Source organism: Nelusetta ayraudi, unplaced genomic scaffold (genome assembly GCF_046127955.1).
Source record: "Nelusetta ayraudi isolate G7.1 ecotype Tasmania unplaced genomic scaffold, CSIRO-AGI_Nayr_v1 ptg000041l, whole genome shotgun sequence".
Classification (NCBI taxonomy): Eukaryota; Metazoa; Chordata; class Actinopteri; order Tetraodontiformes; family Monacanthidae; genus Nelusetta; species Nelusetta ayraudi.
In genome coordinates this window covers 2009652-2022184 of record NW_027466091.1, presented here as the reverse complement: position 1 = coordinate 2022184, position 12533 = coordinate 2009652, and the positions used below count along the sequence as shown (strand labels likewise).

Sequence of the window (12533 nt, the reverse complement as noted above, 5' to 3'; positions counted from 1 at the left end):
AGGTGCTGTTACACAAGCACATCGTTTGGAGAAAAAAAAAAAGAAGAAGAAGAAGAAGAAGAAAACGGCAGTAACACAAACTAGCTTGAAGTTCCAGTTTGTGTGCTTTGGACAGACTGGCTCGGGTTGACCTGACCTAAAAATGAAATCCGTCACTCTCAACAGTTGAAGACGGAGAAGAAGAAAGAGATGGAATCAAGTTTTCACAATGAGTTACAGCTTTATTTCAAAGGTGGACTGATACACGCGAGCAGAAGATCACATGACGTCTCCTGTAGCAGAGCGGCAGACTTTGAGCACAAAACTGTAGCACATCTGATCTATACAAAACAGATTTAAAAAAAAAAAAAAAAAAAAAAAAGGAAAACGTCACAGTGAGAGAAAAGGAACAAAAATAAGTCGAATTCAATTCTTGCCATAAAACTGTCCGGGATCTGTGTGGCCATATAATAATCATTTTTAAAAAAAGGTTTGGCACCTTATAGCTTTGCTATCTAAATGGGGGGGGGGGGGCGTGAGACAGAAAAAGCTGACACAGACCTCAACAGAACAGCTGTATTTTATTTTGCTAACATGTGCCCTCTTTGTGTGCGTGTAAGAAAGGAAATCAGACCGAAAAAAGAAACGACAACAAAAAGAAGACGAAGAAGTCACGTTTGGTTTTTTGTTGCCACCTCAACATGACGACAAGGGCCCCCGCTGTGCTGCCGTGATCCCCCCCGGCCCCCCCCCCCTCCCCTCCCGCAGCACTTTTGGCATCTTTGGAGCACATCTGGTTGGAGGTTATGACAGGATCCAGAGCCAGAGAGGCACTTCAAAGCGTGGATGTCCCTTTCCATTTCCTGGAGTTTCTGTCGTAAGCCCTAAAAAAAATGCTGGTTGACTCCCCTGAGGAGATCGCCGTGTGCCCAATCCACCGAGAGGAGAATCTGGAAGGCAGAGGGGAGGGGGAGAGGTGAGGATAAAGCAGTGGCGGGCCGTGCATTTTCACGACGTCATATTTTAGTCCACGCTGAAATGATACACCCTACAACAGGGGTCTCCGACGTGGTGCCCATGGACACCAGGGAGCCCCCAAGGACCACCAGTAGCCTGCAGGCCTGCTCGAATAATGGCACGACTGTGTTGAGCTGCGTCTAAAATTCAATTTTATCCAACCAAGTCACTGCTTTGGATTGGGAACTCATTAACTTCCCTTCCCTCACCCTTTATATGGTTCAGGACCCATGAAGTAGCTCTCAGTGCCCTAAAAGGTTGCTGACTCCTGCCTTGTAATATCCTCAATGTAACACTAAGCCAGGAGAATCCATAGAGAGTCACACCAACGCATTGGATGGGAACATTTATGGGAAAATGTACGTTCTAGCGCGGTCAGGGCCAGCTAGAGCCACCGGGATGAAGTGACGACCCGGACTGACTGTGAGTTTGTCGCGTGTCTATCCCTCGATGGAGACCTCGGGGACCATGTGTCCGCCCAGCGCCGACTCCACCGACATCTCGGCCGACTCCACGGCCAGCTCCATCTGACACGGCATGTCGCACACCTCCGCCTTGGGCTCCTCTGGCAGCACGGCCTCGCACGTCTGCTCAGCAGGGCTGTCCTGGAGCGGTGAGGAGGCAGAGGAGGAGGGGGGGGGGGGAATTCAGGTAGGGTGGTAAAAAAAAATGGGAGCGCTGTCTGGGGTGGACAGGCGACAGGTGCTCACCACGACTGGTTCCGCTGCGGGAGCAGCAGCAGCAGCAGCAGCAGCAAGAGCAGCAGCAGCAGGTTCTGGTTCAGGCTCGGCAACGGCTACATCTGTAGGTTCTGACGCTGGGGCGCTCAGGCTGTCGATGGATTCCACGGTTTCCTGAAAGTGGATGAATGGACAGCGTTAGAAAAGTTCCGTTCTCGGCTTTACTGACGAGCGGTTTCTTCAGCGGGCGGCCGCGGAACCCATCAAGGCCCACGTTTGGACCTGAGTTATGTCTACAGTCGCTGGCCACTGTATTAGCTACAATGTCAAATGGCTCGTTAATAGAAACGGTGAATCAGCAGCCAATGGCGTAACTGCATTTAGGCTTGTGGGCGTGGTGAGGTACGAAGGGAGCGTCAGAATTTGGAAATTGTAATTGGCTACAATTACAAGTTAGCCCAATTGAAAATGCAATAGTAGTGGAAGTGTTCCAAATACTTTATCTAAGTAATGTAACTGATTACACTTTGATTACTTTTCTAAATTTTGAATGGACGTTCTCAAACTGTTCACATCCAACAGTCCTAAAAAAAAACAGAGAGAGACAATTCAGCTGGCAGAACGGTAGGGGGCGCTGCAACTCTGAACTTGACAGGAGAACCAAGAACCAGTGGACAAGAAAACCACGCAGAGCAACATAAAGTTGTTAAAAGTTGGTCGGATGGAATTGAAATTGTAATGACAAATAATTCCACAGGTAACTGTAACCTAATGACACGTGTTTACAGTAGTGTAACTGTTTACAATTATCTGTAGTTTGGTCATTAAATGACAAAACGGCAGGGAGCTGCAGGCTGTTTGGAGACCACAGCAGAAAGAAGAGCATGAGGTGTAGCGACGGCCGATAACGAAGCCCCTCCCCTCACCTGCAGGACGGTGGACTCAGCGATGGCCTCCTCCACGGCCTCGGCGGACTCTGTGATGACAAAGTCCTCCACCAGACTGTCGGCAGCCTCCTGGCACACACACACACACACACACGTCTCGAAAAGATGTTCCCACATGTTTTCCGCGAGGTGCACCGAGGAGGACAGGCGGGGGAAGTCGTTCGTCCCCACTGGCCATGAGCATTTTGAACAGACGATAAATAATGAATGAAAATGGACTCTGGTGCACTGTCCCACTTTGTATGCGGATATTTATACACCCGCGTTCCTATGCTCATTTTTTTCAATCCACTGTTTTTCCTTGCACTGTGCTGCTTTCAGCTTTCGGAGTCATGTGGATCCCGGGTTTGATGTGACGCCGATACATGTGGTCCGTCATTCTCCTCTAAAGAATAGGAACCAGGAGTCAAAGAGCAGGATCCAGCCATGCATGAACCAAACATACCTCTTTGACTTCAGGGACAGGGGCTTTTTCCTCCTCTGCCACAGCTTCTGGTACCTGGTGAGATGAACAAAAATATATAATTATTATTATTATTATTATTATTATCATTATTATTAACATTATTATTACCAATCATAAAAAAAAATGTATTGTATTTTTTTAATTCAATTTTCTTGCAAACATCAAGCTGGAATTGGAAAGGTTCAAATTCTTACCACTGGGATTTCTTCAGTCTGAGCAGGAACTTCCTGGAGCACAAACAAGGGACAAATAAATTACAAAAAATAACAATATTTGTGCTATTCCGCAAACAACAGTCGTACAAAACTATTTGTTGCAATCAGTGGCGGTGGTCTGCACCTCTGTGACGGCGAGGGCTTCAGCAGGAGCTTCAGCAGGAGCTTCAGCAGGAGCTTCAGGCACTTCTTCAGCCACCACTGCTTCTGCTTCTGCTTCTGCTTCTGCTTCTTCTTCTTTGGGAGGGCAGACGGCAACCTCAGTCACCTGCTCCGGCTCGGCCGGCTCGGCCTCGGCCTCCGCCGGCGACTCCGCTGCGGGTTCCGTCACTTCCTGCGTCTCCTCTTCTGTCGCGGCGGGCTCCGCAGCAGCTGAGACGGGTTCGCTCGCCTGCGCCTCCTCCGCCACCGCCTCTTCAGTCTCTGTCACCTCGGCCTCCACGGCAGGAGCCTCGGCCTCCACGGGCTCGGCTTCGGTCTGCGGCTCGCTGACTTCCTCCGCGGGTGATACCTACCCCCCCGACAACACCCCGTGGTCAGTCAACGCTAGCGATCTGAATTATTTTTTTTATTTTTTTTTTTTCTTAAAGGAAGAGTAGCTACCTGTTGGGCCTCTGTTGTTGGGGCAGTTTCCTCATTCACAGTCTGGAATGAGAAATAAATACAGCCCGGGTGAGAACGATAGATTGAAGGATACATAGACCACAGCGACAGGTTGCAGTGGAAAACAGCTCGCACCAGATCACAGCGATGAGGTGTGGCAGATGAATGAATGTTGTCACTCGAGTGGTTTCAAAGACAAGAGTCTGGAAGCGTATTGCTGCCATACTAAACAAAAAAATTGGGCAAGTTTCACATGATTACAATTCTATTGACACGTTTTTGAGGTAATTGTCACGTTATTACTAGAGCTGTCAGTCGATTAAAAAAATTAATCCGATTAATCGCATGGTTTTCCATAGTTAACTCACGATTAATCGCAAATTAATCGCATATTTTCACGTGAAACTATCACGTTGCGATAGTAAAAGGCTTAGTATCACCTCACCTCATCAGTACTTAATAATAGTCATTTGCTTCTGTAACTGAAAACTTTCCAAGAATTGGGAAAGAAAAATCTCCAAAGTCTTTCTGAAGCTTTTGCAAGCCGCCATTGTCTCAGTTGGTTGGAGTGCAGTGATCACACGACTCTGTCTGGAATGTGTTCTAGGTCTGAACACCTTGCCGACAGAGGATCTTAGGATACCAGAGGCTTTTTTTTTTTTTTTTAAAAACTCAACCGATCGTCCCTCCTTCTGAGGAACCAGTTTTGAACGAACCGGCCGGGTTGCAATATGAGCGCTGAGTTATGTAAGAGGGGGAAAAAAAAAAAGAGAGCTGAAGTAGCGCGGTTCAACTAATTAAGGTGTGAAGCCGATGTCACAGAAATCTGCAGCCAAGCAGCCGCCTCTCCTGCGGCTCCTCTGCTGCTATGAATTGAGGAGACGTGAGTGGAAAGTGTGAGCGAGGCCGCCCCCTGAATGCTGCCTTTTGTTTGGAGCGTGTGCACGAGCAGCAGCGTCGTGCACACGCTCCAAACGGCCGTCTCTACCTTGTGCTACGTCTTCATGACATTGACTTCTGTGATAAAAACAAAACGTTGTCGTTTCTGCAACCAAACTTTGAAAAAAAAAAAAAACCTCTCCAGTAGGGGGCAGCATATAGAGGCTGTTACTGCGATTTCTCCAAGTCGTGGTACTTGATGGTTTGACGCAACTGGTTCACGCTTTTTTTTTTTTTTTGGGGGGGGGGGGGTGTAAAAAAAAGGGGTGTAACGCTCACCCATGATCTTACTGTGTTACAGACATGTCTTCCATGTTAGTGGGCGAGAGGGCCCGGTATCATGTGTTCATGTTGCCCTTTCTCTCCAGCTGCGGCAGACAGCGAGACCGGACGAGCAACTGTCCGCACGGTCAAGAATATCCGTGAGCCGGATCAGAAGCCGTGTGCACGAGGGGCCCCAAACAGCGGCTGCCCCCCGAGGGACTCATCCGTCTCAGAGAAGGGCAACTGACATGCTGGGATGTCCATGGGAGCGACTGGCCGGCCAGCAGGCTCAGCAGATGTTATTTTGGGAGACTTGTGCGTTGGATTTGAAGACTGATGTTTGTGTCGCTGGTTTTGACGATTGTTCGATGGGTGGTTTCTGAACGGGCGACCGCTGCTGTTGTTTTACGACTCAAGTGTCGTCCCTTGATGTCGAGTCATCCGGCCAACCGACGCTCAGTCCCACATCACATTCTAAACATAGTCACTATTAAGGCAAATTCATTGAATTACTTTTAAAATCAAATTCTAGTGTGTGTGTGTGTGTGTGTGTGTGTGTGTGTGTGTGTGCGCGTGTGTGTGTGTTTACCTCGGCCTCTACAGGAGCCGCCGCCGCCGCCTCATCTGGGGGTGTGGTCTACAAAGACACAAAGAGGCAATAAGTGAATGTGAGTGAATGCGCTGCGGACGCAGTGGCAGCAGTGGTAGTTTAACGACGCAGTAACTCAACTCACAGCAACCGCGTGGTCAAACTTACACGGGCGGTGGAAAGTATCTGCTGGCACGATTTATAGCGGTATCCTGTTTTGCTTTGGAATGTTCCTTGTTTGGTTTTTTTTTTTTAAAGGCCGTTTTTTAAAAGGTTACACACTTTGGGAGGGACACACGACGCGGGCCCCCGTAAAAAAAATGTGCCCAGGGCAAACTGATCCCGGGGCTGGACTATCTGTCAGCCCATCTGTAACCGCCACAGCCTTGAGGAATTTAACAGAGAGGAGCGAGCGCCACCGGCTGAAGCGTTATAACAACGAACAAAAACAAAAAAAAAAATAAACAAAAAAAACAGACAAAATCGTAAATGAGACCGGGAGCCTCAGTGGCAGCGGAGGAAAACACAAGACACGCACATCTTTCTGACAGACTTTATCTTTAATACGGCCGGCCAGTCGATCCCTCGCCCATAAACTGCGCACAACTCGGCTTTTTCCTGCGACAGAGTGTTGGCGCTAACCTAAATGGCCACTGGCTGCGCATTCAAGTGTGTTGAGCCACAGTGGCAATCTCAGGGAGCCACTCATAAATAATGCAAGCGTTCGCAGTTCAGCGTAAATTATTGAGGCTCTCGGCTGTTGATGTAGGACAGGCGCAAAGAGCGCCCAGGCTGCCCGTGCGAGTCCTGCAGAGGACAAATGCACAAGACCGCCCCCCCTCTCTCTCCGCCCCCCCCCGCCCCCCCAAAAAAAAAGCTTTTAAAAACTAAAAGTCTCAGGACACAGACTAAATGCTTTTGTTATTGAAGTCAGATCCCAGTTGGCCAACCCTCCCACCCCTCCTCTCCTTCCTTATAGGCTGTGCCATTAAGAGGGGCGAGGCCTTGCTGGATCTTAAGAACTGCTGGAAAAAAAAAGGTGCTGTGCTCGTCAAAAAGTACCCAGAAATAGAGGAGCAATGCAACAGTTGGGACGGTTTAGCGTTTGTTTGCACACGCTGTGCATAATGTGTTGAGCTTCAGGACACTCTGTACCCACAGAGAGCTGCACTCGTGGCCCCGCCCACCCAAGACCCCCAAGGAATAACCTGATCTGACCGGCCACCTCTTCAAAAGACTTGACACAAAAGAGTCATTACGCTTAATCAATTCATTCAGACAGCTCATTAGCTCATTATACAAGGCTCACAACATCTCATCAAAATTTATTGATTTAATGAAGCCTAAAAAGTATTGCGAGGAGATGTTTTAGGTGCCCTGGAGTTGATGTGAATGAATAGGGATTAGAAAAAGACATCTTCAATGATTTGTTCAAACTTAGTTTCTTTGCATATGGAGCGACAAAGGCGCACATTCTCGAGCAAAAAAAAAGAAAGAAGAAAAAACCCGTAAAAGTGGCTCGTAAACTTCTGCGTGTGCACGTGAAACACGGGCTGGGGGAGGAATGCTGGACGCTGGAGGGGGTGGGTGTGGCAGCCCAGTGCCCTCACGTGCATTTGCCACAAAAAAACCCTTCACACCGCACGCCACGCAGGTCACAGCAGTCACTTTGCACATCTGCTTCTCTCAAAGGGAAGTGAAGCAAAAAAGACTCGCTGGCGACGCACTCTCCCCCTCGGCCCCCGTCCTCACTCACACGGGGGAGCAAAGTGCAAGCGAGACGGTCCTTCCGTCACCGTAGGAACAATAACATTCAGCGGCGCTGCGTCTAAAAAAAACTACTGCACACAACTCGCGATACTGTGCACCACACGGGCGCAATCGTTCAACTCAGACCACATGGCTCCACTAAAGGCGCCGCAGATACAGATGGATGACTGGATCCATATGTCGAGTCAAGCCGCTGATACGAGGGGAAACGAGGAGGCGAACAAAGGGGACGTGTGAAAAGGGCTTAGAGGGAGGCGGGAAGGGAAGCCAATGAGGAGGAGCAAAGAAGTTATAGGAGGGAAGAGGGTAAAGGATGTGGGGGGTGACGGGTGGGGGTGTCGGGGGGGGAGCGGGGCTGTAGGGGCTGTAGGAGCGCAAGAAGGAGCAGACTGGTACAAAATGTTCAGGCTCTGCGAGGGACACACCCACTTCTGCCCCAGGACTTGGAAAGAAGAAGAAGTGTGGGGGGTTGCGGGTTGAGGGTGAGCGGGTGAGAGGGGGGAGGCAACAGATTCAGCAGGTCTGTGTGGCTGGGACGGACGGTGGGCTTCACACTCACCTGAGCCTCAGCGGCGACGCGAGGAAGCGCCGGGGCCGCCTGCCTCCGGCCCCAGAGCCAGCTGAACACGAGCCCCATCGGTGGCGAAAAGAAAAGAGCGAAAAGAAAAGGCCGAAGTTCTGAGCACCGACCTCCGGACCCGCGACAAGCCGCAACCACCTCGGACGCCTTCTGCTCACAAAGTGTGCTCGGATCGGATCAAAAAGCTCAGTACAGAAGTTGTCGAAAATGCTTTGTCTTTGCTGTCAAAGGGCTGCGCGCCGTGCGAGCTGAGAGCGTGTCTAACGGTCAGTCACGCCAGCGAGACGTGTGAGCATCAGCCCGGCCGAGTCCGGCACATCTGCGAGCCGTAAAGCAGGGCAGAAGGGAAGGGACGGGGGGAAGGCGAGAGGGGAGGAAAAGAGCGGACGGGTGGCGCGGTGGGAGGGGAAGAGGGACGAAGGTAGGGACAGAGCGTGCACGTGCACAACAGTGGTCCACCTCCCACCCACCCAACCCCCCCCCCCACCCCCTCTCCCCCGGCTCCACCGATCCCCCTCAAGCCCATTAGAGGAAAAAAAAAAAACGCCATTCCTGTCCAAATTCCAACTCTTGGCCCGAGACTCGATGACGGCGTTTGCCGTTTTGCGTGCAAAGAAGCGCTATCGTCTCCATGTGCATATGTGGTGCCACGGTTGTTTGGGAGAGGGGGGGGAAACAGAACATTCTGTTCCCAAAAAAAGGTTTGCCCAAGGGGTGCCGCCGTGTCGTATTTACATCAGACTTGATCGCCCCCCCCCAAAAAAAAAAAATCAAAGAGACATTAATTAAGGAAGATGTACGCTTCGCGGAAGAAACCCACCACCACCACCACCACCACCACCACCACCACCAACAACAACAACAACAACACCAACACCAACAACAACAACAACAACGACGAAGCAACGCCGAGAAAAGTTAAGACACAAAAAGGATGCAAAAGTCCAACACCTTGTTTTATAGCCAGCGGCTGCCAAGATGAATTCAAGCGCACGCATGTCCGAGATGCGTCGCACACCAGGTCATTTAGCAGCGGTGCACAAAGGCAGAGGATGTCGACAATCTTTTTTTTCTCTGCACCTATGTGCAAAAACGGAACACTGTGTTCCCTCTGCTCTTGCACCTCCTCCCAGTTCACCCCCACCACCTCCAGCCTTCGCCATGAGGCCCGAGTAAACTTGAGGCCACATGGCTTCCTGAAGGTCCACAAAAGCCCCAGGCGGCAATAAAGCATTTCTTGTTTTTTTTTTTTCTTTATGGTGAAACCGCACGTGAGACAACACCATCCACTTTCCAAACACGGCCAACATCCCAAAATAAGGTGTTCAGTCCAATGAAGGCTCAACAGCAAATGGTTGACTCAACACTTGGATTGATTGGAGAAACCTTGATGTTTAAAGTAAGGATTCGTGAGAGACAAACACTCCTTACCTCCACTTCTGCTTGTGTTTCGGGGACGACGGGTTCGGGTTCGGGTTCGGGTACAATCTCAGCTTCAACTGCAGGAGGCCCCTCTGCTGGCACCTCAACAGCCGGTGCTTCTTCAGCCACTGGGGCCTGGACTTCGACCACCTCCTCTGCCACCTCCTCCACCTCCACCACCTCCTCAGGCTCAAGAGCCTTGACTTCGATGGGGACAGTCTCCACAACGGGCTCTTCCACGACAGGTTTCAGTTCTACTTCTGGAGACTCCACAACGGGAGCGGGGACGGGAGTGGGGACGGGAGCGGGGACGGGAGCGGCGACAGGAGCGGCGACAGGAACGACGGGGGCAGCGACAGGAGCGGCGACGGCAGCGGGGGCAACGGGGGCAGCGGGGGCAACGGGGGCAACGGGAGCAACCTCTGGGACCTTCTCTGGCACCGGGGCTGCAGTTTTAGCTTTCTTCGAGGTTCCTGCAGGGGGCGCACTCACCGGAATGGCCGGGCTGGTTTTGGCTGGCGGGCATGCCACATGCTGCTCCTCGAGGGTTCGCCTGAGGGTCTGCTGCAAGTGGAAAAACCACACAAAGCCTCTCAGTTGATGGTTTGCTTCTAGTTTTTCTTTTTGCAAACCAAGAACCACTTGTAAAGCATGCAGACGATACCGTGGTAAGCACTGACGCCTCACTGACGCCTCACCTGGGGTTCGACTCGGCCTATGGGCCTACCTGTACGGTGCTTGCAATGTTTTTACCTGTGCTGGCACTGGTTCTCTCACAGGCCTAAAACATGCTAGCTAAAGTCTAAGTGCTTCTTTGTTCGCTCCTTGAGAGTCTGACCCCTCCTCCTCCTCCTTCGCCCCCAGATTCCTGACATAGGCTCAGTCGCTGCTGTGGCCTTGAGAGCTGGATGAGTTGTTTGACTTTGAGTTTTCCAGCTGGTAAAAGGCATTTGCAGACCCAAAAGGAGATGCAAAGTGAGTTTTTGCTGACGACTGCACCAAGTTTGTTAAATCCGAGCTTTGCTCCGAGCGCTGGAATACCAGGCATACCGTCGCAGCCTGCACAATGTGTTTTTCAGCACGGGACTAAACTCCCCTCAGGCTTTACTGGAGGATTTTTTTTTTTTCAGGACGCAGATCGCTGCAGGGAGGGGTAGGGGACCGGCAGAGCCAGTTAGATAATGGGACGTGGCTGAGCAGGACCAGCAGTGACAGGTCTGGTGAAGCGGGAAGGCAAAACCATGCGAGTCAGCAGCGCCGCAGAGCGCGCGGCAGGGCCAGACAGTAGGTCTAATCACATCATAATCAGGTTACAATCACTCCGCCAAAATGCTTTTGTTCGGCCCGCGAGCAGTCAGGCGCTTCACACAGGGAGAAGTCGGGACGCCGTGAGCCGACCAGGCATGTGTGTCCATCAGGGCCACTGACAAAACAACCCCTCCCCTTGGTCGCTGGTCCCAAATAGCTTTCTGTCTGGGACGGGACACCCTTTTCATTTGTTTGATCACAGGACTGTGGCATTAGTGGCATGTGTGGCCCAAAGAGGAGCCGCTCAAGTTGGCGTTCTCAAGTGTCCTTCCGCTTCCTGGGCTTCCAGAGTCTGTGAGGTGGAAGCAGTGATAACAAGGGTTTATCTGGTGGGTCCCACTGCCTGAGACGGACGGACAGACAGAGAGAGAAGCAGAGAGATTTCACAGACTCCGATCTGTGGTGGGGGGGGTGGGGGTGGGGGGGCAAGGAATAGAGTCGAAGCAGGCAGGACATTCCTCAGGTCAGGCCACTGTGCAGGAGGGAGGTGGAGGGAGGCAGGTAGGGGGGGGTGTTTGCTGGGTTATTTTCAGCCCAGCAGCAACAACAATGTCTGAGGGTAGAAGTGAAGCCCCACAACGCGCTGTCCCACCCTTCTGCCACACCCACCCCTCGTCCGGACCCGCGCCGCGGGTGTTCCCAAATGCCCCCCCCCCCCCCCCCCCCCCAAAAAAAGGCGTGAATTTCACCTTTCACCCGCGCTCGATAAGAAAGAAGGTGAAATGAATCACCGTCGGGAGCCAGTGAGGCGAGGCGCGAGGCGAGTTTTCAACTTGCGCGCAAATACTGGAAGAAATGGAGAGATGGAGGGAGGGGGGGGGGGGGGGGGGGGGGGCGCACAGGACCAGGGCGCGCAAGGACGAAATTCTTATCCTAATTTGGTATAAAAGAAAAATAAATAAATAAATAAATGAGTTGAAAATAAAACGCACGATGAGATGGAGGGAGCGCGTCGCATCCGATTTGGGAGCCGTCGCAACGTGCGTCAGCCAGAGTTGGCGCGATCAAAGTGTCAAGAAGCGCGTTATACATCAGTCACCAGCTAACAGTTTCTTAAAATAAAGTTTAAAGGTTACATTTTTTTTTTGCAACATGGGCTAAAAAACAACAACAACAACATTCACGATCGTCACAAAAAAAAGTCCTCTTGGCGTGATTCCATCCGTCCAAGCAAAACCTTCGGTATATCATTTGGATATGGCGTTAAAAAAAAAAGAATCACTATCAATCAATAGAAAGCCACTTACTGCCCTCTTCGTGCGGCGCTTGTTCTTCTTCCTCTTGCTGGGCATTTTGTCGGCTGCGCTGCTGGAGTCAGAGAGAACAGAGCCGTGCAGTGGGAAAGGCTGCAGAGGAAGCCCAGAGCGCAGAAGCTGCTATTTATACCGTCCCCTACCTATGGACCGAACCTATGGGACGGGAGGAGAAGAGGGGGGAGTGACACATGCGCGTGCACGACGCGCGCGGCGGGGACGAGTGCGCGAAAGTTTTTGCTACCTATTGGCTGGATGAGGGGGAAGATATTATGTAAGCGCTCCATCAAAGCGACCAGAGGCGGGGGGGAGGGGGGGGGGGGCTGGAGGAGGAGAGAGGACCTCATTGGAGTGACACACCCCCGCTCATGCATGAATCAGCGGAAGGAGTTCAACACGTGCTTGGGATTCATTTTTTTGTTGCAACGTGTTTGGCGTCTAAATGTTGATTTTGTTGTTGTTGTTGTTGTTGTTTGTTTATTTATCAACGGCCCCATATCA

General features: G+C 51.3%; 1 protein-coding gene across 1 annotated transcript; it reads right to left on the bottom strand.

Annotated features, from left to right (window-relative positions):
• Positions 1-743: 743 nt before the first annotated feature.
• Positions 744-12198, bottom strand: LOC142893116 (uncharacterized). Its single transcript, XM_076033396.1, has 11 exons — positions 12027-12198; positions 9481-10035; positions 5700-5747; positions 3908-3949; positions 3429-3815; positions 3284-3316; positions 3069-3122; positions 2603-2692; positions 1707-1850; positions 1419-1601; positions 744-929 (listed from the first exon to the last, which is right to left on the bottom strand). The coding sequence occupies exons 1-10, from the start codon at positions 12069-12071 to the stop codon at positions 1437-1439; spliced, it is 1563 nt and encodes a 520-aa protein (XP_075889511.1). The 5' UTR covers positions 12072-12198; the 3' UTR covers positions 744-929; positions 1419-1436.
• Between the last annotated feature and the right edge of the window lie 335 nt (positions 12199-12533).

What these genes read in the sequence shown, in the direction of transcription:
- LOC142893116 (XM_076033396.1), bottom strand. Translation starts at nt 12,071, where the DNA reads ATGCCCAGCAAGAGGAAGAAGAACAAGCGCCGCACGAAGAGGGCA. An exon ending in AAACACAAGCAGAAGTGGAG is followed by an intron (nt 5,748 to 9,480) that starts GTAAGGAGTGTT and finishes GTGTCTTTGTAG; the next exon opens with ACCACACCCCCAGATGAGGC. An exon ending in AGACTGAAGAAATCCCAGTG is followed by an intron (nt 3,123 to 3,283) that starts GTAAGAATTTGA and finishes TCATCTCACCAG; the next exon opens with GTACCAGAAGCTGTGGCAGA.